Source organism: Cibotium barometz, chromosome 43, assembly GCF_041138505.1.
Source record: "Cibotium barometz isolate CiBa-2024 chromosome 43, ASM4113850v1, whole genome shotgun sequence".
Taxonomy (NCBI): domain Eukaryota; kingdom Viridiplantae; phylum Streptophyta; class Polypodiopsida; order Cyatheales; family Cibotiaceae; genus Cibotium; species Cibotium barometz.
Window position 1 is genome coordinate 7,296,728 of NC_141088.1, and position 27,991 is coordinate 7,324,718.

Below are 27,991 nucleotides of genomic sequence, written 5' to 3' on the forward strand. Positions count from 1 at the left end.
GAATTAAAATGTACTACAAGTGCACATTTTTCCTTTTTATAAAACACTAAGATTTTACTATTGGAATGTGTTAGTTTTAAGAGGATCATCAGGGAGTTAAAGAATGAAGGGAGAGGAAGAGGCGATGAGTCTCAAATAATTGACCTCAAACGCCAATTGGCATATGAGTTTATTCATGGTTCACGATTTCCTAGTCAATCAGTGTCCACTATAGAGCATTGTTATGTATTCAAGATGTCCATAAAAGGACCGGCCTCAGGACCTAGTAAACAGGATGAGGCGCAGTGGTGATGGAGATTTGCGTAGAGCATGGGTTTGCTTTGATCATGAAAGGAGAGTGCAAGATTGGACAACAATGGCAGCACACGTGTATGATCCAAGGTAAGTCAAACGGTTCATAGTTGTTACTTTTAGATTTTGGGAATTGGAATGTTTGTTTGAAGTTCTAATGGTGTAATACGTCCATTGTAGTGTACAAGATCTCATGACGATTGCCATGTGTGAGATGAAAGAGGAGGACACTGACGCCCAATGTTTATTTTGGCTTAATTTAAATGATGTCGTTCCACGACATGGTTTTGAGCTTCCGAATTTCTTTGGCTTCATGGCAGATGAAGCTGGTGCAAATTGGCGGGCAGTTCAAACAGTCTATAATAGGGGACCAGATAAAAGTATGGGAGATGGGGAAAGGAGTTGCTTGTTCCATTGGGAACAAAGCTTAGTCATGCATACAGATAAGTATGTTTTTGAGCACTTCAAAGACGAGCATAAACTCTTATGTCGGGCATGGCGATGTGCGCACTCCGAGGAGGAAGCACTAGAGAAATACTACTACATCAGGGCATGGTGGGCAAGTGGAAAGGTGGCAGATGCTAATATACCAGCCATGGATTGTTGGTTACGCTGGTGGCACATCAGCAGATACCCCCATTGGAGACGACAAATAGTTGGTGTAAGTATTTGTGAAAGTAGTATTTTTTATTTAATATTATAATATATGTTCTTTATTCACTCATTGATGGATGGATGAATATGCAGAGTTTGGATGACTATTGTTTTACACCTCAAACAAGCATGTCTGAGACAAAGCATGCAAGTTTGCTAGCAGGTGAGGGATTTAAGGGGGTGATCGGGCTATATGACGCCACTATATCAGACATTGGAAACAACCTTCTACAACAATAAAAGAGACAGGCATATCTAGAGGGTAAGTACATTGGAAATGGACCAGGGATTAAGGAGATGAGAGACAGAGCCGAGTCCCGAAGTTCGGCGACCCTGACTCCCGCAAACGCTAGCCGAGCTGTTGAAAATGCTGTACGTGCAACAAACATGCATGAAGTGCCTAGTTTTTTTGGAGATAATGAAACAATATCCAAAAAAAGACAATCAAAGAGGGTTGTAGTTAAGGAGGAGAATGCATCTCATCGACCAGAATTTGTGAACATGAATGTGCCTAGAAAGTGAAAGGTTGGTGTGCCTACTCCAAGCTTTGAAGGATTGAGGGTATAGGATAGCAGGACAAAGAAAATATGTGTGTGTGTGTGTGTGTGTGTGTGTGTGTGCGCACGCGTGTATGTGTGTGTGGATAGATAAAAGCTAGAGAGAGATGGATAGAGAAAAGCTGGAGAGAGAGAGAGAGAGAGAGAGAGAGAGAGAGAGCTCAAAGAGAGGGGGGGGAATGAGAGAGTGACGAAGGTAGATGGAGAGAGAGGAATGGAGAGAGAGAGAGTGATTAAGAGAGAGAGAGAGAGAGAGAGAGAGAGAGAGAGAGATAGTATAGCAAGAGAGAGGTGGATAGATAAAAGCTACAGAAAGAGAGAGAGAGAGAGAGATGGACAAAGAAAAGCTGGAGAGAGAGAGAGAGAGAGAGAGAGATTTAAAAGAGAGAGGGGGAAATGAGAGAGAGATGGAGTTATAGAGAGAGAGAGAGTTACAGAGAGAGAGAGAGAGATAGGTTGTCCCTGATTAAGAGAGAGGAATGGAGAGAAAGAGAGTGATTGAGAGCGAGATTGTATAGTTAGAGAGGGTGGATAGATAAAAGCTAGAGAGAGAGAGAGAAATAGAGAGAGAGAGAGAGAGATGGATAGAGAAAAGTTAGAGAGAGAGAGAGAGGGGAGGAAATGGGAAAGAGATGGAGTTAGAGAGAGAGAGAGAGAGAGAGAGAGAGAGAGGAACGGAGGGTGATTGAGAGGAGTGGAGAGAGTAACACACACACACACACACACACAAAGAGAGAGAGAGAGAGAGAGAGAGAGAGATAGATAGATAGATAGATAGATAGATAGTCTATTAACGTCCACAGAGACCAAATATGGCCTATGGGACCAAAGGGGTCGTACAAAAGAGTGTCTCCTCTCTCAAGGGAGAGGGTGATGGTTAGTGAGTTAGTGTAGGGACCCGGGGGTCATTAAAACTGGGGGTACATGGTGGCTGGAGAGGATAACCTTAGGAAAAGGGTGAAAAGAGCAAACTGACTAAACAAAGAAAGGGCCTAAGAAGGGGGGTCCGGTGGTGCGGTGGAGGGCTTGGGAGTGTTAAACTCCTGGATGATAGCTCTCCCACCGCGGTAGACCGCCCATTTACCTTGTGTGCGAGCTTCCTTGACTTTCTTGAGCTCCTCCCCCTTGTTTTTGAGTTGCGAAGGGGTGAGCTCTTCCGCGAGCCAAATCTTCGTGCCTTTGAGAAGGCGGGCTTGTTGTAATAGCTTGAGGCGATCATCCTTATTCTTGAAGACGAGGACGGTTTGACCGTCCGGGATGTGAGTATCGGGTGGGTTGATGTCGGTTGGTAGATGTGGTTGTTTGATGGTCTTGTTGAGGAGAGAGAGACATTCGTTGTAGGGGCCCTCGTAAGAGTCCCATTCGGGCGTCCCATTCGGGCGGGAGCCCCCCGAAGGGCATTCTTTTCTCGGAGTTGTCGTTCACGGAGCTCCGTGGTGACACACTTTTGTACCTTGATTGCAATGTCGGTTTCGTTGCCTCGTGTGATCTTGGCTTCGACGTGGTTGAGCTTGCTTTCCACTTCTGTGACTTTGCTAGTGGCGGTGGTGGTGATGACTTGGACTTGGGCCTCAAGCGCGCTAAGGCGGGGAGCGGTTCTCTTCCTCGAGTATAGTGACGGTGGCGATGAGCCGATCCCTCTTTTCTTGCTTGTTGGGAGCCGCCAACATGGTGACGTATGTGAGCTTCTCGAGAGGGGTCCGAGGACCCGTTGTTTTGTGTGGAGTGAGGGGAGTACCTTGTGTTTGCTTTTGGGGTAGAGCCGTTGAGGGCAGCCCCTTCGGGTCGGGTGGTGACGACGAACCGCCGTCAAGCTCCGTTGAAGAGTGGTCCTTTGCAGGCATCGTGATAGTCGATGTATACAATGTTCGGCGTAGGCGCGATGTGTAATGAGAGAATGTATGTGTGTGTGTGTTTGTGATGTGATGTGATGTGTGTGGATGTGTGTGGATGTGTGCAATGTGCTTGAGTGTATGTGTGTGTGTGTATGTGTGTGTGCGGATGTGTGCCATGTGCTTGAGTGTATGTGTGTGTGTGTATAGAACGGAAGCGAGGGTATGGTGATGGAGGTGTGTGAATGGGGACCGAGTGAGATGCAAGCGGACGTGGCTCTGCCGAGGAGGTGTGTGAGTGGGGATGGAGGTGTGTGAATGGAGGCGGAGTGAGATGCAAGTGGGCGTGGCTCTGCCCGAGGAGGGGCGAAGGATGGGGGAGATGGGTGAGCGGAGATGTGTGGGTGATGGCAGAATGGGTGTATGAGGGTGTGGGTGTGAAAAAAAGGGGGGTGGAGATGTGAGAGAAGGCGACGATGAAGGTGTGAGAGAGGGCGAAGATGATGAGGCTCTGCAGAGAACGCTCCCGAGGAGGTGAAGGGCGGACTGAATGAGGCAAAAGGTGGGGTTGATGAAACGTGGTGAAGCTCTGTAGACTGTGGCCTGAGCGCTCCCGAGGAGGTGGGCGGACTGAATGAGGCGAATGGCGAAGCACTATAGTCGGTACACTGTGAAGCTTAAGGCTCAGAGCAGGGAGCATCGAAAGTGGAGACTCGAGCGCAGGGTGTTGCAGCAGGCCTGCTGTTCATTGGCAAGGTGGTGGCGAAGGCTATGGAGAGCTAACCCCCCCGCTGGGTGCCACCATCGTGCCCAGGGGGAGACAGGGGAGCGATGGAGAGCTTCTGCGCTGAGAGAGAGAGAGAGAGAGAGAGAGAGAGAGAGAGAGGTTGAGTCCTAATACCAAAAGTGGGTGGCCAAGCTCGCTCCAATTTAGTTTGGAGGGACAATGGGAGATTGGTGGCGGGGGGTAGAGCAATTTCTAGCGAGTGCTTTTTTGGAATCGGCGAGCAGATTCCTAAAAGATTCCTCTCTCTCTCTCTCTCTCTCTCTCTCTCTTTCATGTCACCCCCCTCTCTCTCTATCTTGCTCATGATCACCTCCTCCTCCTTTCTCTCTCACTCCCACTCTCTTTGTCTCTCTCCTCTTGTTTTTCTCGTGATCTCTCTCATTCCTCTCTCTCTCTCTCTCTCTAGTTCTTCTTCCCTATTATTACATCTCATGTGATCGTCCCTTGTTATTTCATCTCCCGTAAATCTTCCTTCCTTTTTTAATGAGAGAGAGAGAGAGAGAGAGAGAGAGAGAAATTTTTGACTTAGAGAGAGAGGGGGGGGTTGTTTGTGTGTGTGTGTGTGTGTGTGTGTGAGAGAGAGAGAGAGAGAGAGAGGGAGAGAGAGGGAGAGGGAGATTTTTAGTTAGAGAGAGAGAGAGAGTTTTCTTGAGAGAGAGAGAGAGAGAGAGACAGAAATTTTTATTTATTTTTTAATGGTAAAATTTAAAATTTAAAAAAAAAACTTTTGAAAAAAAAATTTGAGAAATAGGGGGGGAAGAAAGAGAGAGAGAGAGGGAGGGGGCAGGGTTGTTTTTATGTGTCTATGTGTGTGTGTGTGTGTGAGAGAGAGAGAGAGAGAGAGAGAGAGAGGGGGGGGGGGTTGATTTTATGTGTGTATGTGTGTGTGTGTGTGTGTGTGAGAGAGAGAGAGAGAGAGAGAGAGAGAATTTTCAATTAGAGAGCGAAGTTTCAGAGAGAGAGAGAGAGATTTGTTTTTTTTTTTGCGTCAAAAAAATTTCCACAGAGAGAGAGAGAGAGAGAGAGAGAGAGAGAGAGAGAAAGAGATTGAGATTTTTTAGAGAGAGAGTGAGAGAGCTTTAGCTCTAGAGAGTTTAATGAGAGAGAGAGAGAGAGAGAGAGAGAGAGTTGTTTTTTTAATTTTTTGCGTGAGATTTTTTAGAGAGAGAGAGTGGGAGAGCTCTATCTCTAGAGAGTTTTTAATGAGATAGAGAGAGAGAGAGAGAGAGAGAGAGAGAGAGAGAGAGATTTACTTTTTGCATCAAATTTTTTTTTAGAGAGAGAGAGATTTCTAGAGAGAGAGAGAGAGAGAGAGAGAGAGAGAGAGATTTCAATTAGAGAGAGAAGTTTGAGAGAGAGAGAGAGAGAGAGAGAGAGAGATTTTTTAGAGAGAGAGAGTGAGAGAACTCTATCTCTAGAGAGTTTTTAGAGAGAGAGAGAGAGAGATTTGAATTAGAGAGAGAGAGAGGGGGGTTTGTTTTTATGTGTGTGTGTGTGTGTGTGTGAGAGAGAGAGAGAGAGAGAGAGAGAGAAAATTTTAGCATTGTAGGAGCAATCCCAAGAGACCAAAACGATATATCTGACGGGAGGATTTGAACACAACGTGTTCAAATGCCTCCAAGAACAAAATGAATCTACCACACTTGGGTGATAGAAAGGTTGGAGAGAGAGAGAGAGAGAGAGAGAGATTTGTTTATTTTCTTTGCGTCTAAAAAATTTCCACAGAGAGAGAAAGAAAGAGATTGAGATTTTTTAGAGAGAGAGAGTGAGAGAGCTCTATCTCTAGAGAGTTTAATGACACAGAGAGAGAGAGAGAGAGAGAGAGAGAGAGAGAGAGAGAGAGTTCTATTTTTTTAATCTTTTGCGTGAGATTTTTTAGAGAGAGAGAGAGAGGGAGAGCTCTATCTCTAGAGAGTTTTTAATGAGAGAGAGAGAGAGAGAGAGATTTGTTTTTTTAATTTTTTGCGTCAAATTGTTTTTAGAGAGAGAGATTTTTAGAGTGAGAGAGAGAGAGAGAGAGAGAGAGAGAGGGGATTTTTATGAGAGAGAGGCTCGCTGGAAATTGGAGAACAAAAGTGAATAACAATACAAATCCCACATCTAAGAGAGCTTAAGACAACTGATGTGGTCCAAGAAAACCTTCATTACGCATTACATATGTAAAGAAAAAAGGGAAGGTATGGATGAGATTGCAACATATTTAGCAAGGGAAGTAAATAAGTCTAAGAGAGCATAAAGCTACAGCTGCTTTGATGTCCCTTGATACAAAGGGAGACTCCAAAACTTGGACAACATGCAGACACATTTGATGACAATGATTTGTTATATTTGTAGCAAATATCACCGCCTTTCTCCGATCTTCGTGAGATATTTCATGGTATCCGAGACGTCTACTACATGCATACAAGGCAAATTGTGCATGATTCACACCGCACCACTGCAAAATATACATGTAAAAAAATTAGATAAGTACACCTTCAAATATGCAAAAGAACTGAAAATATATCTCGCCATAGCGCTATGGTCAATGAGGAGGCCAAGGTTTTTGAGATATCAAAAGTGAGAGCACATATACCGTCTCCGAACAAGATCATTTTGTGAAAGGGTGGCCTCCTCTTCTTCAGAAATGGTGGGGATCTCTAAATCCAAAAGGTATTTGGCAAGTTGAGAGACTGTGATGGTAGACATCGATTATATAGAGCAATAAGAGAATGATATTGAAATAGAGGGAGATCAATATATATAGAGGGAGATTTCTATTTATAGAACTTGTAATATGTGGTGCATGCATGCGAAGGATTTTCATGCAAATATTTAGAGAGAGAATGTGTATTGATTTGAGGAGAGAGAATCTTTCATTATTCCTTCAAGAGAGAGGTAGTAGGGAAGGATGGAATCTTTTGAGGATTTGCTCCTGCCGATTCCCAAAAAGCTAGAAATTACTCGCTATTCACAATAGTTGGTGGCCAAGCTCGCTTCAAGCTCGCTTGATGAAGCTCGCTCTAAATACTTACTCGATCTTGACCACATGGCAGTTCAGAGGATCCGTGTAAATCTTAGTCCCAAGTGATTTCTCACCCGAAAAGACAAGACGGATGTCAAATGGGTTTGAACTTAAGGTTTGCCTCTCCATTTCTTCAAAAGGATTCTTGCTTGAGAACCCATCACCATCTAGGTCAATAAGAGAATCCATGGATTGAGATTTCTCACTTCCCGATGTGATATGAATCTCACTGTCACTCGAGGAGGATTGCTCCTCTCGGATTGCACTTAGTTGTGGGCGTGGGAGAGTTCTGCTCTCTTATGATGAAATATTCGTGCTTGCAATGCTCATGGGCTCTATAGTCATGCCGGACCTAAGATGCATATGAGATTTGTGCCTGTTGGAATGCAATGTGTTTTGACTTAGGTCTTATGTTCCTTAATGTGTTGATGTCACCTTTCTCTTAGTATGCACTTGGTTGCTTTATGGGCTTGTGTGTTCCTTGGGTGGGTGCTTTCATTCGTTTTGAAAGTGCTTCAAGGTTTTAGTGCTTAGGCGTATTTGCACTTGCTTCCTTGTGCGTGGTGCTTTATGTTCCTTGGTTTGGCGTGACGACTCGTAGGTTCGTCCAAGAGCAATATGTGCAATGGAATTGTGCCTTCCAAGTCTCACCTTGTTCGTATGCCTTCATGCTTGGTTGCAAGAACACGTGCCTAGGTGATGAGGACTTTTGTTTGGTTTTGTGCTCTCGCTTGCGTTTATATTCCTTGTTCCTTTTACGCTTCTTGTCGACCTTTGAGGGTTTCTTTTAAGGCGCTTTTTGTTGATCTTTTGGTTCGTTTAAGAGCGGTGTTTATGTGGATGCAAGTGCATGTGTGTAAATGCCCGTTTGCAAGGTCGGTCTTGCCTGCTCTTTGGAGTTAGTTGAGCAACGTAAAGCTATTTTAAGCGTTGTCAATCTTGTTTTGGTTGTAACTTGAGCTCCAAGTGTCCGTTTGAGGAGCTCTTTACACCGTTTGAATCAGCAAAGTCTGTACTATCCAAATATGCTCAGATAGTGAGATTTCCACACTCTGTTTGGACCATCGACAGTCAAAAGACTGAAACTTATGTCAAAGCAGGGCCTAGGTGTGCACAACACTGCCCTATGCTCAAACTCTGGATTGCACCCTTGAGCAAGCTGCAAGAGCATACCATCAACAGTCACATGTCGATGGAGCATCCAAAGAGAAAATTTGGTCTTAAACAAGCTCTGTATCAAGTTTATCTGAGGCTCAGGTATGTCCCCACCCTTCCCGCACTTGTTTAAAACCTTTGAAATGTAGATTTTGCTCTAGAAATGCTCTTTTTTGTGCTTTTTATGTGTCTTCTGGTGTTTTTGGTATTTTTGTGCTAAAAATGTAATTGAATGCTCCTATTTGGGATAAATGCAAGTGCCCAAATCCTAGTCACTAGTGTACATGAGTGGTTGGCATGCAAATGCACAAATATGCCCAAAAGTGTCTAGTCATGCCTTTTTGTGAGCTTGGCTCTATGTATGCTTGAAGGGTCACTTGACCTTTAGGGCTAGATATGGCCAAGATATGTTTGTGTGTGACATCATCTATGATGTCACTGTGAGATTCTACTTCGTCAGTGATGTATGTGTGTGGAAGACAAGGCTACCACTAGCCTATAAATTGAGGTACTTTGCTATCAACATCAATCTATTGCAGCCGATGCCTCGACTCTCGCTCCTTGCATTTCAGTTTCCTTCATGCTCTCTCACTCGTGTCTCCGACTTCCACCCGTGGCACTCGCATATCTCCCCTTAAGGGAGAAATCATCCAATCTGTGGGTGTCATGTAGACTAGCATGTAGCATCCTCTCTCTATCCCCCTACTGTCTGGCCAACTTTGTCTTCAAGGAATTCAACCATGTTGAAATCCCCTCCAACAATCCAAGTATTTGCATGAGGTAGTGAGTCTCTGAGCCGTCTCCATAGCTCTCGTCTCTGATCTAGGCATGAGCATAGATGTTGAGAATACCAATGGTAGACTGTAGTATTCTCAAACTGTAGAATGACGAAGGCCACGCAGCTCTCCCACCAGTGTACCCTCACCATCGATGTCTCTAGGCTCCAAACTGTCCTGCTCGGCCCTCTAATTAGAGAACTACAACTGTCAATCCTCTCCTGAGATAACTCGTGCTCCTGTGTAAGGACAACGTCCAGGGCTGATCCATGGGAAATCAATTGGAGGCTGTCCCAAAGAAATCAATCGGAGGCTGTCCCTAAGAATCTGTGCTCTGCTCCTTCCTCTCTTGAACCCGTTAAGGCCTTACATTCCAAGAAATGATAGATAAACTGGATGTGTGGAAAGAGTGCCCAAGGCATCAACGTGAATATCCATGACAGTCGTGTCCACCCAAATAGCATATCGGATAGTGGACCAAATCTGACTCAACTGAAATACAAAAGCCAGATCCAGAGCTGTGCAAGCATTGCTCGATGTAAGGTCCGGCATCAAACCAAGTGCCATGCGATCCAAGGGTAGCACCACAACGAAGAGAAAAAGAAGGCATCTACCCTTTGCCCCTGGCTAGAACATGTGCTCACAAGTATGGATCTATGAACAGACGATGCCATGAAGAAGGGTAGACTAAGTCATACACTATTTCTGACGGGCTATCTCCAACTCAATCACCTCTGTCATACACTATTCCTGACAGGCTATCTCCAATTCAATCACCTCTGTCATCCATATCTGCTGCCCAGACGATTGTAATGAAGAAGAATACAATTGAATACCCAATCTGGAGTCAGCTCTCGATCCAAGGTACTGCCCCGAATCCCTCACCCATCTACAAAAAATGGGAACAAGCATAAGTCTGTGATACTCCCCCACAATGGCAGAAGGAATGAATACCCAAAAGTGGGGTGGGATGTCCCTATCCATCCGTCTGGGTCTACTTGTCGGCGTGACCTCCGCTCTAGGGAACGCCTCCTCGCCGAGGGCCAAAGGATCCTGTAAAGTCACTGTATGGGAAGTATAAGGACCACCTCTCCTAGAATGTGTAAATAGTCCATGGAGTGGTCCCTACGAAAGTATCCTGCCCCTCTCGAGAAGTGCCCACTGTGAACGTGTCATCCTTCCATAGTGATTCCCCTCCCTCATTCCTATTTGGTGTGACTACCTGAGCATATGATCCGTGGCTAAGTGTACCAGACCCATACCCTTGGCCCGAGGACCCCTGGCCCGGAGAAGATGAAGACTGCTGTAGAGGCTCATGATCCTGACTGTGCAATCTTCTGACAGGTGTCCTGAAATGCTCGCTCTGCTCAAGCCCCTGTGATGGCTTATGCCGCAGGGGGGTGGGTTGTAGGAGCTATTGTCCATAGAAGGCTGGAGGACAATAGGAACTGTGTCCATAGAAGGCTGGGGGACATTAGGAGTTGTGTCTAGGGAACTTATGTATCCTGAATCTCTCCCTCAGCTGTAGGTACAACCATCTGTGTATCCTCACTCTCTCGTCAGTGCAATGAAGTCCTGGCGAGTGGTCTCCATAAAAGTCTGTCTCCGCCTGCAGATCTCATGCGTCTCTGTGTCTGTCTCCATGTACGTCTCCATCAAACAGGGATGAACTGAGGCTCTCTATCCTCTACTGCAACCTCCAAGATCTCTCCGACTGGTTGTGTCTCCAATGTCTCTATCAATAGCGGCGGGATCTCTGAAGAAGGCTATGTATGTCACTAAGGGAGTCTCTGAAGAAGGTTGTGTAACTCCGGGCGGAGTCTCTGAGGCGAGGTGAGGCTCTGGAGGTCCCATGCATCTATGTGCCTGCTTCTTCCTATGTCTCCGCCGAACAGGGATGAACTAAGCCTCTCTGTCCTCTATTGCAACCTCAGGATCTCTGAGATATGTGTCCCTGGTAGTATCTCTGCAGAAGGTTGTCTGTATGGGTGGAATCTCTGAGGCGGGCTGAGGCTCTGAGATGTGAGCCCTCTGACCTTGCTCGATCATGAGTCATGAGTCATGTGTCCTCTGCTAGGACAATCTCAGATGAAATGGCCTCTTTTCCTGCAAAAGAGCCACTGATCTAGCGGGCCCTCATCCTCGACCCTCTGCTCAACCTCCGATCCATCAACTCTCTGATATCTAATAACTGTGGGCAGTGGCTATGAGAACGGAAATAGTGCAGTGACCTGTGCCCCGGCAGTACCAACCCCAACTAAAGCCTGAGTGTAGTGACTCCAGATGTGATCACCGTATCCGCATGGCTAGCTCTACCGCCCTGGTGGATGAACTAACCTCCGATGAGAAACCTGGGAAGAGAACCCAAAAAGAAATCATCATGGGTCCTGATACCGTCAGAACAAATCCTCTGCTCCACAGCCAAATATACATAATATGCTCCTGATAAACCACTGGACTGATAGAGAGTACCCACTTAGCCTGGTCTGCTGAATGTAAATCGGGAGTAAAATATCAACTGCCCAGAAGTCTGAAATTCGTGGATACCCCCAACTGCCCGAATCTGTTGACCCCTACCCGGAAGGAATCCAAAAAGTTGTGTCCTTTGCATGTTCTCCTCAATCGTAGTGATGAGGACATCAAGCTCTGGTGGAAAAGTAACTCTGACTTTGACTTCCTCTGAAGAAATGACGGACTAGGGAATGGAACAGGGGAACGCCCAGGAAAATGGGGAGCCCTGTTAGGGGTGACCCATTTTCCTGAGTAGGAAAAAGAGACCATCTTTCATTCACTTCCATCATGGTCTTGGGGAGGCAAATATTCCAGCCTTGAAAATGACAACCAAAAAATATGAGCTTGACACATCAACATTTTCAGAATGAAAGTGACAACCAAAAAATTATGAGCTTGACACATCAGGTTTCGTTGGAATCCATTCCATTCCAAAAAATAAGGAGGGCCTTTTCCATGGTCATGATTTGCTTTCTGTTGACTCTGGACCATGACGGGAGTGGCATTGTTGCCCTACATTGTCACGGAATACACCGAACAGAGAGTTCTATGAGGAGCTTGGCTGAATGCAAATTTAGTCACCCCAAACCTCCCTTTCTAGACCCAATCAATCGGCATAAGCATCCACCCGAGTGTTCATAAAACTTTCATATGCATATAAAACTTTCATATGCACATGTATTGCACCCCGGCAAGAAATTATCAATTCTGTTTGCATCAATACAGCCCGCACCCACCATGCATCTTTGAATGCAAATTTTGAAGAACTATCAACTGATTGCATCAATACAGTCCGCCCATATCATGCATCTTACCACCTGTGATATCCTCAAGAACCTTGTTTCTGGAGCCTCGAACCATCAAAGTTTCGAGCCATGAACCATCCTCCAGCTCAGAACAGCAGCAAAAGTCGCCCTGCTTCAAGGGGCTGAATCAATTCTAGATGTCAAGGAGACAAGAACACGACCATAATGGTCCCCAAAGTGGTAGCCTAGTGGTAAGGATTTGGGACGAGGTTGCAATCGATGCGCCAAGTTCGTAGGTGTGATATGTGTGAATTGCCCCGACGGTGTGGTCTAAAAGAAATAATAATAATAATAATAAAAGGGAACACGACATAACGTATATCAAAAATACTCGGATAAGTGGAAGAATAAATCCAAGGACGCTGGACCTCTGGAGGATAAGTACTCTTCAAAGGATCCTTCCTTGACATATTACATCAACCTCTAGTTCACGTGTTGTGAATTCAAGCATTGTATGGCATCCCACTTCTCTGATATGAATGTATCAATAAGTTCTGCACTTAACTTTTAGGAATGATTATAGCACTCTTGAAATTATCTTGTATGAACATGTAAACAGAAAAGAAATCACATCAATAGAAGACAAGTTCTGCACAACCCTGCTTTGGTCTGTGCACATCAAATGCCTATTTTTTCTTTAATTAACCAAAGAAAAGTAGAAAACAGATTGGAAACACTAAAACCAAATACACATCAATGAAAAGAAATCATGTAAAATAGTAACAGGCCTTGTACTTCTATTGCATATGCATGCATCTTTATTGAACTGTTGACGAATATGTGCACGATCAAAATCAAGGTCCTGGCTTAGCTACACAAATTTGAGTATCAAAATTATATCACAAGAGAAAATAAACACTAAACCTTGAACCTGAAGACATATATGCAAAATCAATTGGCAACAAATGCAAATAAGAGAACCATTCAACTCAAGTAAAATCCATTTTTCATAATTTTCCAAGTGAGACAAAAGGAGCTTTAGAAATCCATAACCATGTTTCTACTATCTCACACTCACAAGTGGATGGAGGCATGACCTTGCCTACTTGTGACGCAGATACTGTAGCAATGTTGTTTGATTACATTATCCCTCATTTTGGGTGGTTATGGGATTTCAAAATACCCTGAAATTTCTGGGTGAGCTGCAGGATACTACAACTCTCATAGCTGGCCCTCCACCACCCAACATATTTGCATTGTGAAAATGGGTTCGTATGATGCTTGCGAAGGTCATAGCATCATCAGAAGTAGCACAAACAAATACACCATCAAATCGTGCTCCTTGAGGTCCTGCAGGGTCATTCAACTGTATAGGGATGGTGTTTGACAACAAAGGAAGTGGATTCCCTGCATTCAAAAGGGCTTGAAACTGATTTAACAAGGGAGCAAGCAATCCGGCTACCGTAATGTTAGCTAATACAGGAGGCACCAACTCAATTACCACGAGGGGGGGATCGAGCATATGCTCTATAACAGGGTACCTCACCAACCACCTATTCCACTTTCGATCAAAGGTTGGTAGATCACTGTCCATAGTGCCTAGGGATGTGCAATCCATAAGTGGTTTCTTGGCAAGAAAGTAAATCAACGGTAAAAATTGAGAAAATCTGGGATTGTTGCAATGCAACAAATCACCCATGTGGGCCTTTTGGTCAAGCCAGGTGCCATATCCTGTGCCCTCCATCCTCTGCATACAAGGCTGGTGATAATGTTCTGCAACCTGGTTCATCAAGGTACTATAAAGCTTGAGCACATGAATTGTAGATGCTTGAACTTCGTCCTCGGCATCATCTCTCACTCCCCCTAAAGCGTTTTGAATGGACAAATGAATTTTATCCACACTTGTGATCTTCTTCAAAACAAAGTTGCCCTTCCGAAGCTCTGAATCCTCGAGCAACTGTTGAGCCTGCTCGTACAAAACGTCAGGTTCATAGCCTAGCTTCTTCATAAGGAAATCTCCCAAATATACCAACGCATAGTGAAATCCTCCTGTAACACTTGTATTTACGAGATGCTCCAAAATGTTGAGTGTCAATCGACCACTTGTTAGCCCTTCGATGTAATCTATCACGTCCTCTTCCGTGGTTACAGATGGTAATCCACTGCCTCCATGAGGTATGAGCCTCCACTCAGCCATCTACACAGCTCTTCTGCCAACAGAAGTTTACCTGCACAACCAGCACACTTTTCAAACAAACGTGCTAGTTGAACAAAATTAGAGTGCAACTAATGTGGTAGAGCTACCTTCAGTCAGGCTGCCACTTCGACTCAATTCGTATCGCCTGCACAACCAAACAAATGAGCACACTTTTCAGACGTAGTGGTTGAAGATATCCTCTAACACACGCACTCCACACACCCAAGAGCCTCTCTACTATTATGTTCCTTCTTCATACAATATGCTCAGCTCACCAGACAGTCCCTTGTCTCCAACTTTCAGCTATATCTTCGACAATTAGCTCTTAACATACCCCAGCATCTACAATCTCGTTGGTGTGACATTGCATCCTAAGTGTTGGTGATCATGCAGACATACCCCAACATCTATCTACAATCTCGTTTGTGGCACATTACACACTCGGTTGTTGGAATCAGTAGTCCAGCACTACAGTCGGGCTCACTAGCAGACTCAAATGTTGAGGCTACCCAGATTGACAAATGCAACTCAAAGGCAACATCTAGCTCCTATAAGAGGACTTTGAGATCCCTCGTATAAGAAGGTCTAGAGCTAGACTACTGATAAAAGGCATGCCAACCAGAAAAACCTAAGTACTCAACTTGGTGGACAGTGTGAGGAGTTCCAAGTATTATCGAGAATCAAGGGCCGCCAAACACATGCCAACAAACTCTTTGCACTAGAGGCAATATAAAGACTCCAAGAAGCATGATCACCACACACACAGCTTAGACACTTACAAAAGAAACATAAAAGCTCTCTAGATTTTGAAAGAGAAAAATTGGATTTTTCCAAATAGGAGCCAAAAGCACCCTTACCTCTTATTAGCGCCGTGATAGAGCACTCTGTTCTACTGTAGGAATCGATGTGGTAGGGCTACCTTCAGCCAAATTGCCAATTCAACTCAGAAACGAGCACACTTTTCAAACATGGTCCAAAAGTGCTAGTTGAACAAAATCAGAGTGCAACTAATGTGGTAGAGCTACCTTCAGCCAAGCTGCCACTTTGACTCAATTGGTATCACCTGCACAACCAAAGAAATGAGCACACATTTCAGACATGGTGGTTGAAAAAAATCAGAATGTAATTAATGGATTGAACAACACATGTCCACTCTTCAGTCTAGGTTCACGTGACATAATGCTTTGATGCAAGATCAATGATCCCCCTTGACAAGCAAAACTTACTCCAAAATTGATGTACCCTTAAGCGCATTGATTCTGGCATCTTAGTCCTCGGCTTTCCTTGCCTATGAAAAGTAGAGTTCTAAAACACAACTTATGATATTGAACGAATAGGAGTCTTCAATTTGAATAAGGCACCTCATTCTTTATATACAGCTTTGCACAACCACACACACATCAAAGCTCCTCACCATTACCCCTCTCCTTGCTTCTTCTACCCTCCCCACCCCAACCCCCCAACCCCAGCATTCTACATTTCACCCCCTCTCCCTCACCCACCTCGACCCTCACCTTGCTTGCAGCATGTTCCTTCATGATGTAGCAAAATATTTTGCCAGCAGCAAGATGTTTCGACCTTGCCTCTTTCATGGATGCTCCTGTGGGGAAAGAACTCCCTTTTCCCTCATATTTCCCTACATCATGAGCTTCAAGGAGCAAGGCATAGCATACCTTGGGGCCAGGGGGGTAGGGCCTGTCTCGTTGCACATCAGTGCCCGGGTCGCAAGCAGCCTTGGCTGGGCGAAGCTGAAAACTGCTCTCTGTCTCTCTCAATCGCAAAGGCAGTTCTCTCTCTCTCTCAATCGCACACTACTGCACATTTCGCGCCCGGCATTTTGCTTTCGATAGGGTTTTGAAAAATGGATAGTACCACTTAGACATTTTCCCACTATAATTCCCACATTGACAACATCATGAGCTTCTGCAATCGAGGCGGAGGATGCCTACCTAGGTGCAGTGGCTGCCGGCCCCGAAGGAGGGGACCGGCAGCCCCCTGCGCCCCACTGCCCCTAGCAAGGTATGCGGAACCTTGGCTGCAGAAGCTCATGATGTTGAACACTGTAGGGAAACATAAGGGAAACAGAAGTTTTAGGCTGGCTTCACATGCATCCGGCGCCCAAGGCTGTTGTCATAACCCTTGGGCGGTCAAAAATGAAACTATGTCCGGGTGCCCCTCTCACACACAGGCACTCGGACACATTTTCACGTTTTAGAACGCAGCACAGCGTGAGAGAAAACCGTGGCGGAAAAAATTTTGTAGTTCCCCACACACACACACATACACAAGTGCACGCACACACACGCACACACGTCTTTCTGCATTCACATCAGCTACAATTTGATCTACACACATTTGTTTGGTTTGGCACCCATTTTCCCAAGTGAGTGCTTCATGCAATTTCTGCTTGCTCATGAAGGTATGGAGCATTGTTTTTGTAACATCTATTATGCCTTGTTTGCTTTTGAAATTCCCTGCATAGTCTGGCTTGAGGAGCATGCAGAGAGATGCCTTTGCCTCTCATAATAATGGCACTTGCATGAAGAATGATGCCACCCACCACAAGACATTGCGTACATCGCTGAATTGACACCATAAGACATGCATAATAACATCACCGGCGCGCAGAATAACATCATGAACATGCAAAACTAGAATGACTATAATTCCCACTTTCCCACTATAATTCCCACATTGACAAGATCATGAGCTTCTGTGTAACATGCACCAACCACTGTTGTACTACTTGGTCGGCACACGCCCACTTGTGCGGAACTTGAGGAAACTGAGCACAAGAAACACCACTACAGATAGTGCTTATTATGCGTGCGGTGTATTCACTTCAAAACAATGAGGAGAGATGAGAGAAACGAGACTGAGATGGGCAACGGATACCGTGAGATACCCTTATGCTTATCTGTTGTTTTTACACTGTTTTGGGCAGAAATTACCCGGTTACGAACTGTTTTGGCCGTATCTGGCCACCCGGAGGTCAGAATGACGAACCGTCTGCGCAGGCACGCTGCAGGGGATGTTGGCGACGCGCAGAACAGCTTTCCGGAATTTGCGGCGGAAAATCCGGCGCGTTTTCCGGGCCGTACCTGCTGCTCCGACTGCTGCTGCTGTTGTACCGCGTGCTTGCTGTGTTGTTGTTGGGCTGAGTTGGAAAGGCTGAAGTTGCTTTTCCTCTCGCTGGATGCATGGAAAAAGAAGAGGGAATAAGGTTCTTTAAATACCCCTATAAGGAAATCAGCCGACTCCCATTTGTTTGTCCTCTTCTTTTAATGGTTTAAAAACCATTCACTTTTGACTTTAAATTGACCAAAAATGCCCCCTTCGCTACTGCGCCCGTCCGACCTCAGAATTGAGATCTGAAACTTGCGTCTAGCTCGTCCCGTTCCGTAGCTCACTCGGAGACTCTCCGTAGCAGCATACGACAACTGCGGGATTTTGCTAAAAATGCATGCGGGCAACTGCGGGTACTGCGGGTAACTGTTGTACATGCGGTGTCACCATGCTCCAATAGGTGGTGCAACCTTCTGACAAGTCTGGCATCTCTGCACATACTCGTACACATCCCTCCTCATGCGTGGCCAATGGAACTGGCGCTCTAGCTTCTCCAAAGTACTGTTGATGCCCCGATGACCCCCAACAAGAGAATCGTGAGCATCGTGCAATGCGGCTGCTCTAAATGAAGATGTAAGACATAGGCGACCTTTGTAAAGTAGCCAACCATCTTGAATGCTGTAATGGCCGGGCTCACCAGCCAATGCAAGGCTGTAAGGTGTACCGAACTCCGCAGAATCACGATACTCCTCCATGTTGTCCAACTCCACTCCATTAAGCTCAATGACTGTGATGGGTTGAACTGTCTGCGATGTGCCGGACTTCCGGCTGAGAGCATCTGCTACAGGATTGTGTTTGCCTGGTAGATACTCGTGTGAAGAATGGCAGCGGAAGTGAAAACGCTAAGGAGAAGAGAGAGAGGAGCGAGAGAAAGTACTCAATACTTAATCAAGATGAAAACGCTGATACAAAAGGAGAGACCTCGCGTGGGTGTTGCCCGTGAGTGAGGACTCTTGACCACGACTGAAGTGAGTGAAATGACAAGAGGGCGTGGCCTTTTATACCCACCCAAAGTGTTAGTCCAACACTTTGGGAAATAATAAAATTGGCCCACGACTGGAATTTAAGAAATAAATTCCCTCCAGCATGAGAAAAATAGCGAACTGACTCAATAAAATTGGGTGGCCATCCCACAACCAAGGGCCATAATATGACACACTCTGGGACTGACTCTGACCTTTAACACCCCCTCTCAGATCCAGGATGTGGAATCAATCCTAGGCATCTGGAGTGAGCCTGCACCAAACTCTGCTGAAGAGCCTTCGTGAAGAGATCCGCCAAGTTTTCCTCCGTCTTGCAGTAGACCAAAGCAATAGTGCCATCCAAGAGCTTCTCCCGAACAAAGTGATACTGTATCTCAATGTGCTTGGTCCGAGCATGAAACACTGGGTTCCGCGCAATGGCCAAGCAGCTCTGGTTATCGCAATGAATCACTGAACTATCCCGCTGTGGAAAACCAAGTTCCCCTAGCAACCGACGAAGCCAAACAATCTCACAAGTGCCTGAACAGGCTGCCCTGTACTCAGCTTTGGTGGACGACAAAGCAACTGTGGGCTGCTTCTTACTGCTCCAAGAAATCGCTCCTGATCCAAGCGAAAAGCAGTAACCTGTCGTAGATCTTCTAGAATCAAGGTCCCCTGCCCAATCTGAATCCGTCCATCCTCTCAAGGTCACATCATCACCGGCTTGCCCAGCTGCATACCAAATGCCACGCTCCGGGGTTGCCTTCAAGTACCGCAAAATCCGCAGTGCGGCCTGCCAATGAGTTTTCTTAGGCTGACTCATGAAACCTGCAAGGAGTCCTACCGCGAAGCAAATGTCCAACCTGGTGTTCAGCAACCAGATTAGGGATCCAACCAGCTTCCGGTACAAAGAAGCATTCACCAACTCTGACTCATCATGAGCTGAAAGCTTCACATTCGGATCCATTGGAGTTGAAATGGGCCTACAATCCTGCATATCAAAAGCTGTGAGCAGCTCCTGAACATAGCGCTTTTGGGAGATGAAGGTCCCCCTCTGATTCTGCCAAATCTCCAATCCTAGAAAGAAGTGGAGCAGACCCATGTCTGTCATTTCAAACTCCTGCTGTAATGACTCCTTAGTCCTCTGTATGTGATCCACATTCCCACCTGTAATGATGAGGTCATCCACATAGAGCACAATGACCGTCGCAAGGCCATGCTCTCGGTGAATGTACAAGTTCGGGTCTGCAGCTGACCTGTGAAATCCTTTGCGTTGAAAGAACGTATCGATCTTCTCATTCCAAGCTCTAGGAGCCTACTTAAGACCATACAGAGCTTTCTTCAACCTGTAAACCATACCCTTTGACTTTGCATTCTGGAACCCTGGAGGCTGCTCAACATAGACCTCTTCTTTAAGATCACCATTCAAGAAAGCAGACTTTACATCCATCTGATATACCGGCCACCGTTTCTTGCTAGCAACAGCAAGAGTAGTCCTGATTGTCGCCATCCGAGCTGTAGGAGCAAAAGTATCATCGTAGTCGACTCCAGGATGCTGAGCATAACCCTTGGCTACAAGTCTAGCCTTATGCTTGTCCAATGAACCATCACTCCGATACTTGGTCTTGAAGACCCACTTTACCCCAATAACCTTCCGTTTTGCTGGACGGGGAACCAGATCCCAGGTGCCATTCCGCTCAATGGCTTCAATCTCCTGTTCCATGGCCTTCTTCCAAACATCCTGTTTCAAGGCCTGTCCTACATCAGTAGGCTCTCTGTCCTGTATAGCTCGGGTCATCAACCCATAGTTGACATGCAAGTATTCACCAACTGCACCTCTGTCCCGAAGTCGATGGGAACGTCTAGGGCCATCTGTCACCTCCCAATCTGAAGGAATGCCCTCAATACCTGATTCTTGTACTGTTTGACGAGCCCAAAGGGGAGGAGGCCGAGCCGGCATATCCTCCGCTAATCCATCACCATCATCTGGAAGTGTATCAACATCCTCAGCATCTTCCTCAAAGATCTCAGCTGGCTCCTGTACGGGCTCCGGCTCCGGCCTAGGTGGAGTAGGCGCTGCCGGTCTACGATGCTGAGCTGGCAACCAACTGTCAATCCGATCTCCGAGAACCAGAGGATCCGCAGCCGGGGTAGGCTGTATCAGAACCCCCTCTGGAACACTAGTCTCATCAAACATGATGTCTCTGCTGAAGACGATCTCCTCTGTAGTAGGATCAAACAACCTGTAGCCTGTAGACTCTGAGTTGTATCCCACAAAGATCCGTCGCTTGGATTTCGCATCCATCTTCCCCCTCTGAGCCTTTGGCACATGTGCAAAAGCATCGCAACCAAAAGTGCGGAAATAAGAAACATCCGGTTTCTTACCAAATAAGGCCTCATAGGGAGTCTTCCCGGGTACTGCTGCCGTAGGAGACCGATTGAGAATGTGTACTGAAGTAGAAACCGCCTCAACCCAAAGCTTCGGTGGAAGATTCTTGTGCTCCAGCATTGTCCTCGCCATCTCCACAACAGTCCTGTTCTTCCTCTCCACAACACCATTCTCCGATGGTGTGCCTGTATTTGCAAATTCCCTCTGAATGCCCTGTTCTGCGCACAACCTGGCCATAGCTCCGGAAGTGAATTCCCCACCTTTATCAGCTCTGACTGTCTTTACTACGTGTCCAGACTGCTTTTGAACAGCAGTCAACCATCCTCTGAAACTAGGAAAAGCCTCACCTTTGTGTTTCAAGAAGAAAACCCATGTTAACCTGCTGAAATCATCCACAATGAGCATAAAATACTCACTGCCACCAAGAGAAGCCTCCTGCATAGGTCCACACAAATCCATGTGTACCAGCTCCAACGGCTGGGTCGCCCTTCTGGATGCCTTTTTCGGAAAAGGCTCCCGATGCTGCTTACCCTTGATACAAGAACTGCAAATGTTCTGTTGCACCCCAACATCTGGTAGGCCTGTCACCATCCGTGCCGCCTGTCGCAGATACTGAAAGTTGAGATGCCCAAACCGAGCATGCCATAAGTTACTGATGGTTGACTGAGGTAAGTAGAGAGATAATGCACGGGCTTCATGTAGCTTGTACACACCATGCTCCACATCGCCTTCACAGACCAACTCCCTGGAATTCTGGTCCCGTATCCAAAAATGATCCTCGGAAAATTCGACTAGGAGCCCAAGTGCACATAGCTCCCTAACCGAAAGCAAATGAAATCCGAGATCCGGAACATAAAGAATCTGGGAAGTAAAAGTCCCACCTTTCCCATCCGGGATGAGACTGAGATCGCCGACTGCATGAACTGGAACTGTAGACTTGTCGCCAATGCACACCTTACCAGATGTCGCTCGGAGGTTTGTTAGACCCTCTTTTGATGGAGACATGTGCTTAGTAGCACCACTATCCACAATCCAATCTCTGGCTGGGGAAGCTGAAAGAACCGCCTCATCGCTGGAGGATGCCTCATTCTCGAGGAGGTCGAGATGTACCCATGCTCCAAGACGAGCAACTGTACCTGTCTCCGTAGCTTCTTGCTTCGCCTTGCCCTTGTTCGGACAATTCCTACTGATATGGCCTGGTGTGCCGCAATCATAGCACGACACGTCCTTCTTGGAAGCCTGTTGCTTCTCACCATCCTTAGGCTGCTGTTTGGACTGGGCCTTGCCTTTGCCCTTCTTCTTCTGATTCTGAGGCTGATTCTGATTCCGGGCAGCCTTTCCTGTCAAAGCTTTAGGACCACCTTTGCCATCGGAGTCCTGCCGAAATCTGTCCTCCTGATCTAACACCATAGGGACCAGCTCCTCCCAAGTTAGATCCGTCATCCTACCCGAAGTGATCAAAGAAGAATAAAAAGCACTGTAGGTATCAGGTAGATGAGACAACAATGTAATTGCCATGTCCTCTGTGGCGATCTGCTTCCCTGCGGCAAGCACATCCTGCTGCATCTGCTGAAGCTTGTTGATATGGTCCTTCATCGAAGGTGACTGAGCTGGTGAGAGCGTCCGCATCTGGACCTCAATTGACATCCGCTTCATCGGAGTCATCCGGGCGAAGAGGGTACCCAAGCGCAGCCATATGTCCCTGGCGCCTTGGAGAGTCTTTATATGTTCAATGACTGAGGGCTTGCAACTGAGAAAGATGAAGGACCGAATCCTTGCATTCAGCCGATCCCACTGATCAGCCTCCTTCTCCTTATGTGTTCGCAGTAGCCCAGAAGATACAAAGAGTAAACCCCCACTCGTAGAAGAACCGCCACCCTCCTTGGATGGGCGTGGATAGGGTCCTGCAACCATCGGCAGTAGATCATGGGTCTCCAGCACTGACTCCATCAGCACCTTCCATGTGCCGTAGTTGCCTTGTCCTTCTAGCTGTCGATCGGCTGGAAGCTGAGGAAGAACCGGAATCTTCCTCTCCAGCCACTCCTCCATGTATGAATCGTCGTGTACATCATCATCAGATACTACAGCCTTTCCTCTGCTCTTGGGCGTTATGACGTCCTGCTCAGCCATTGCTGCAACACCAACAGTCAATCAAGAACAAACAAATCACCGTACCTCGAGAACACAACCAAATGCTGTGGATAGAGGGCTGAAAATGCAGATTTTCAGCGATGAAATTTCAGAAAAGCAACTGTCTCTTGTATGCCGATGACCAACTCCTTCTCCGGGCCCGAAACACCCTTGTTTCGCCCGCCTTAGCTTTCTCCTCGACAAGCTGAGAATCAGTCAAACCTTCCACCAAGACACCGCTTCTACCTCGTGCAAGAAACGCAGATGATGCAGCCCCCTCTTGCTGAAAAAACGCAGATTTGAAGGAGTCTTCCGTGCAGAGCCGAAAGGTTGATCAGGCCTCCCTTCCTGCTGAAAACGCAGTCCAAAGCTAATGCGCTCCTCCCTTTGCAAAAACGCTGCAGCATATGCTTCCTTGCTGTAGAAAATGGTGGACTTCCAAGCGCTTCCCCTTCAGCAAAAAACGCAGGTCTTTTGCAGAAAAACGCTGATGAAGATGGTGAGAAATCTGAGCAGTCTCCGCGTGTGAAGCCGAGGAACTAGAGCCTTTGCTCTGATACCATGTGAAGAATGGCAGCGGAAGTGAAAACGCTAAGGAGAAGAGAGAGAGGAGCGAGAGAAAGTACTCAATACTTAATCAAGATGAAAACGCTGATACAAAAGGAGAGACCTCGCGTGGGTGTTGCCCGTGAGTGAGGACTCTTGACCACGACTGAAGTGAGTGAAATGACAAGAGGGCGTGGCCTTTTATACCCACCCAAAGTGTTAGTCCAACACTTTGGGAAATAATAAAATTGGCCCACGACTGGAATTTAAGAAATAAATTCCCTCCAGCATGAGAAAAATAGCGAACTGACTCAATAAAATTGGGTGGCCATCCCACAACCAAGGGCCATAATATGACACTCTGGGACTGACTCTGACCTTTAACAACTCGATCATGCCGCCAAACTGCTGGAACACTTGACTCCAACGAGCTTGTCTGTCGCTCCAATTGGTGCTTGGCATAGTCTGCAACCACTTCAGTGCCTGGTGATCGGTCTTGACCACAAATTCCCGCCCATAAAGGAAATGCATGCAATGCTTAAGGGCTGAAATTACAGCTAGCAACTCCTTGTCATAGACTGAGTAGTTTCGCTGTGCACTGTCGAGTTTCTTGCTGTAGTACGCCACTGGTCTTTCTGCTGCTGTAGAACAGCTCCAATGGCTATGTTGCTGGCATCGGTCACCACCTCAAAAGGCTCATCCCAAGAAGCAAGCTTAAGGACTGGAGCTTCCGTTGCCAATTTCTTGAGAGCATGGAATGCCTCAAGTGCTGTGCCGGTGACTGTAACTCTTTGGCGCTTTGTCTTGCACCCTTTTAGAAGATCTGTCAAAGGAGCAGAAACCTTAGAAAAATTCTCCATGTGTCTGCTGTAGGCTTGGCAAAGGCCCACAAAAGATCTAATATGCTGAGCTGTTTGTGGGATTTCCCACTCTTGCATGGCTTGAATCTTTGCGGGATCCAACCGAATGCCATCACCACTGATGATGAACCCGAGATATGCAATCTCCTGCACTCCAAACTCGCTCTTCTTCGCGTTGGCGTAGAATTGGTTGGCCTCCAATGTCTTGAAGACCTTCTCCACATCCAACAAGTGCTGCTCATAAGTCGAGGAGAAGACTAGGATGTCATCGAGGAAGATAAACACACACTTGCCAATCAGAGGGGCAAATGCTCGATGCATCGTCTTGTTAAATGTGCCTGGAGCTCCTGTGAGTCCGAATGGGATGACAACGAACTCAAAATGTCCACGTTCGGTCCGGAAAGCTGTCTTCGGGATGTCTGCTTCAAAGATCCGAACCTGGTGGTATCCACTCTTCAAATCAATCTTTGTAAAAAACTTGGCTCCATCCAATCTCTCCAAGATGTACTCTATGCGAGGCATGGGAAACTTGTTCTTAATTATGAGCTTGTTCAAGGCTCGGTAATCCACACAAAGACGTGCGGTCTTGTCCTTCTTCATGACGAATAGGACTGGGACTGCAAATGGTGAAGATGATGGTCGGATAAATCCGGCGCTGAGAAGGTCTGCTAACTGCGCCTCTAGTTCTCCTTCCAATGCTTTGGACAAGCGATAAGGGAACTGGCTGGGTGGTTCTGCACCAGGTACCAACTCAATGTGATGGTCCTCTGGTCTGGAAGGTGGAAGCTGTGGAGGTAAGCCGTCGCGCAACATGAGATGCTTGTACTGGGCGACGAGGCCCTCCATCCGTGGTTCCCTTGCTGGCACCACTGCTGAATCCGTACTGGATCCAACGGAAGAAACTTCATGTTCTGTGGATTGCGGCGAGTGGATACGAACATACAATAATGCACAGTCCGCACCCTTCCTGATTACCCTGCGGGCTTGTAGATGTGAGATCAAGGGAATCCCTGGTAGGCGTCGGTCACATACAATCGTGATCGGTGAAGCAACTCCTTCTGTGATGAGTAACATTGCCTCCTTGGTAAAGATAACTAGTGTGTGAGACTCCATCCATGGATTACCCAAGAGCATATCACAGCCGGTGAGAGGGGCAACCAAGAAGTCCCGCTCAAATGAGGCTTGCTGTATGGTAAACTGTACCTTCTCCGCCTTTTGAGTGATCTGCGTGCGGATGCCGGGTGTAAAACCATGAACATCCATGTCAACTGGGCTGAATGTGCACTGCAAAATGTGAGCCAATGCTGGAGAAATCAAATCCTCCGTACTGCCAGTGTCAAACAACACCGAAAATTGTCGGCCCTGGGAAGTGCCACAGGCGCAGAGCAATCCGGTAGGTCGCGGAGCGCCCTTCTGCTTATCTTCCATCAACACGCGTGGAACGTGAAGAGTGGGGACATGATGAATGACTGCATTTGTTGCTGGAGCGGGGGCTGGAACTGCTGGAGTAGCTGTTGTGACTGTGGATGTAGAAGGGGTAGCTGCAGTCGTGGCAGCTTTGGCTTTCCACTTCGTACAATCCTGTTTCCTATACCCTTTGGTGTGGCAATAGAAACATCTTTGCTCTCCCATGTATGCTTTCCGCTCCTCCTCAGAGAGAAACCCTCCGAGTACGCCCGCCTTTTGCTTCTCATCGGGCGTCTGCTTGACTTTCGTCTTCTTACCCTTGTCAGTCTGGGCCTTGTCTGCTTGGTTCTTGTTACCTCCGTGAGAGGTGGCAGAACCTGTCGTCTGCCTTGGCTTTCCGCCATTGAGCTCAAGCTCCTTGTTCTGTGCCAGTGCCAATGCTTCCTCATATGTTTTGGGGTTGAGGTTGCGAATGGCATACTTGATGGAACTATCCAGTCCACGTGTGAATGCGCGAAGCTTCTCCTTCTCGGGAGTCCCGATCAGCTGTGCTAATGTGAGAAGTTTGCTGGAATAAGTTACCACTGGCCTGCCTGACTGCGTCCAAGCAGCGAACTCGTCCTCCAATGTGGTAAGAAACTGAGGAGGTAAGAATCTCTGCTTGAAATCTGAGACAAAAGTGTCCCAGTCGAAGTGCGACATCTTGGTCGAGGGATCTGTATGCAGTTCGGACCAATGCTGCCACCAGGTCACCGCCTCGCCTGTGAGATGAGGGACTGCTAGGTGAACCTTATCTTGCGGGTCCCTGATTTTGCCCAATGGGAAGTGGGTCTCAAACTGGTGGATGAACTGGGTGACTGCGCTATGGTCGCATTTGCCATCATATTTGACAAAGTTAGGCGCACTGCGAACCAAAGGCTGTTGGTTTGTGCTGGAAGAAGCACCTGCTGCTGGGCGAAGAACACCCATCAATTCTTGGAACTCCTTTGTGCGAAGCTTGCGCTCCGCACGTTGTGATCTTGCAAACTGTTGCAAGAGCAACTGCAGGCCATCTGTGTCTGGATTAGAGACATGATCTGTCTCCTCTCTGGTGTCGGCGGAAGCCTCATCCTCGGCGTCGTCCGATTCTCCCTCGTCTTCATGAATGCTAGATAGTCTGGTTGGTGGACGGGCTGAAGATTCTGCTCCCGACCCATGTACTGGTGTGGACGCGCTCAAGGCCGCGACCTTGTCCTGCACCAGATCAACCGAAGTGGATATGTTATCCACACGAGTAGTAAGCTGCTCCATGTTTGCCGAAAGGACGGCAATGCTTGAGGCCAGAAGCTCTCGAATGTCCTCCAATGTAGTCATGATGACCTGCGTTGCGCGCTGCTTGCTGGAGAAAGCTGATGTTGGTGAAAAAAAATCACCCTGGTTCTTGCTTGAGTTAGTGACAAAAATCACTCTACTGCTTGTCGACTGAAGGCTTGTGTTAGTGAGAAATCACTCTGCTCTGATACCAATGTAACATGCACCAACCACTGTTGTACTACTTGGTCGGCACACGCCCACTTGTGCGGAACTTGAGGAAACTGAGCACAAGAAACACCACTACAGATAGTGCTTATCGTGCGTGCGATGTATTCACTTCAAAACAATGAGGAGAGATGAGAGAAATGAGACTGAGATGGGCAACGGATACCGTGAGCCTTGAGGTACCCTTATGCTTATCTGCTGTTTTTACACTGTTTTGGGCAGAAATTACCCGGTTACGAACTGTTTTGGCCGTATCTGGCCACCCGGAGGTCAGAATGACGAACCGTCTGCGCAGGCACGCTGCTGGAGATGTTGGCGACGCGCAGAACAGCTTTCTGGAATTTGCGGCGGAAAATCCGGCGCGTTTTCCGGGCCGCACCTGCTGCTCCGACTGCTGCTGTTGTACCGCGTGCTTGCTGTGTTGCTGTTGGGCTGAGTTGGAAAGGCTGAAGTTGCTTTTCCTCTTGCTGGATGCATGGAAAAAGAAGAGGGAATAAGGTTCTTTAAATACCCCTATAAGGAAATCAGCCGACTCCCATTTGT

The 27,991-nt window shown here is 46.9% G+C and overlaps 2 protein-coding genes across 2 annotated transcripts; both read right to left on the reverse strand.

Annotated features, from left to right (window-relative positions):
• Positions 1–2,341: 2,341 nt before the first annotated feature.
• Positions 2,342–14,510, reverse strand: LOC147613486 (uncharacterized). Its single transcript, XM_086781141.1, has 2 exons — positions 13,497–14,510; positions 2,342–4,002 (listed from the first exon to the last, which is right to left on the reverse strand). Exons 1-2 carry the CDS (start codon positions 14,508–14,510, stop codon positions 2,449–2,451), a joined length of 2,568 nt encoding a protein of 855 aa, XP_086637267.1. The 3' UTR covers positions 2,342–2,448.
• A 9,710-nt stretch (positions 14,511–24,220) lies between these two features.
• Positions 24,221–27,283, reverse strand: LOC147613487 (uncharacterized). The gene has a single exon (XM_086781143.1). It carries the CDS (start codon positions 27,281–27,283, stop codon positions 24,221–24,223), a length of 3,063 nt encoding a protein of 1,020 aa, XP_086637269.1.
• Positions 27,284–27,991: the final 708 nt, after the last annotated feature.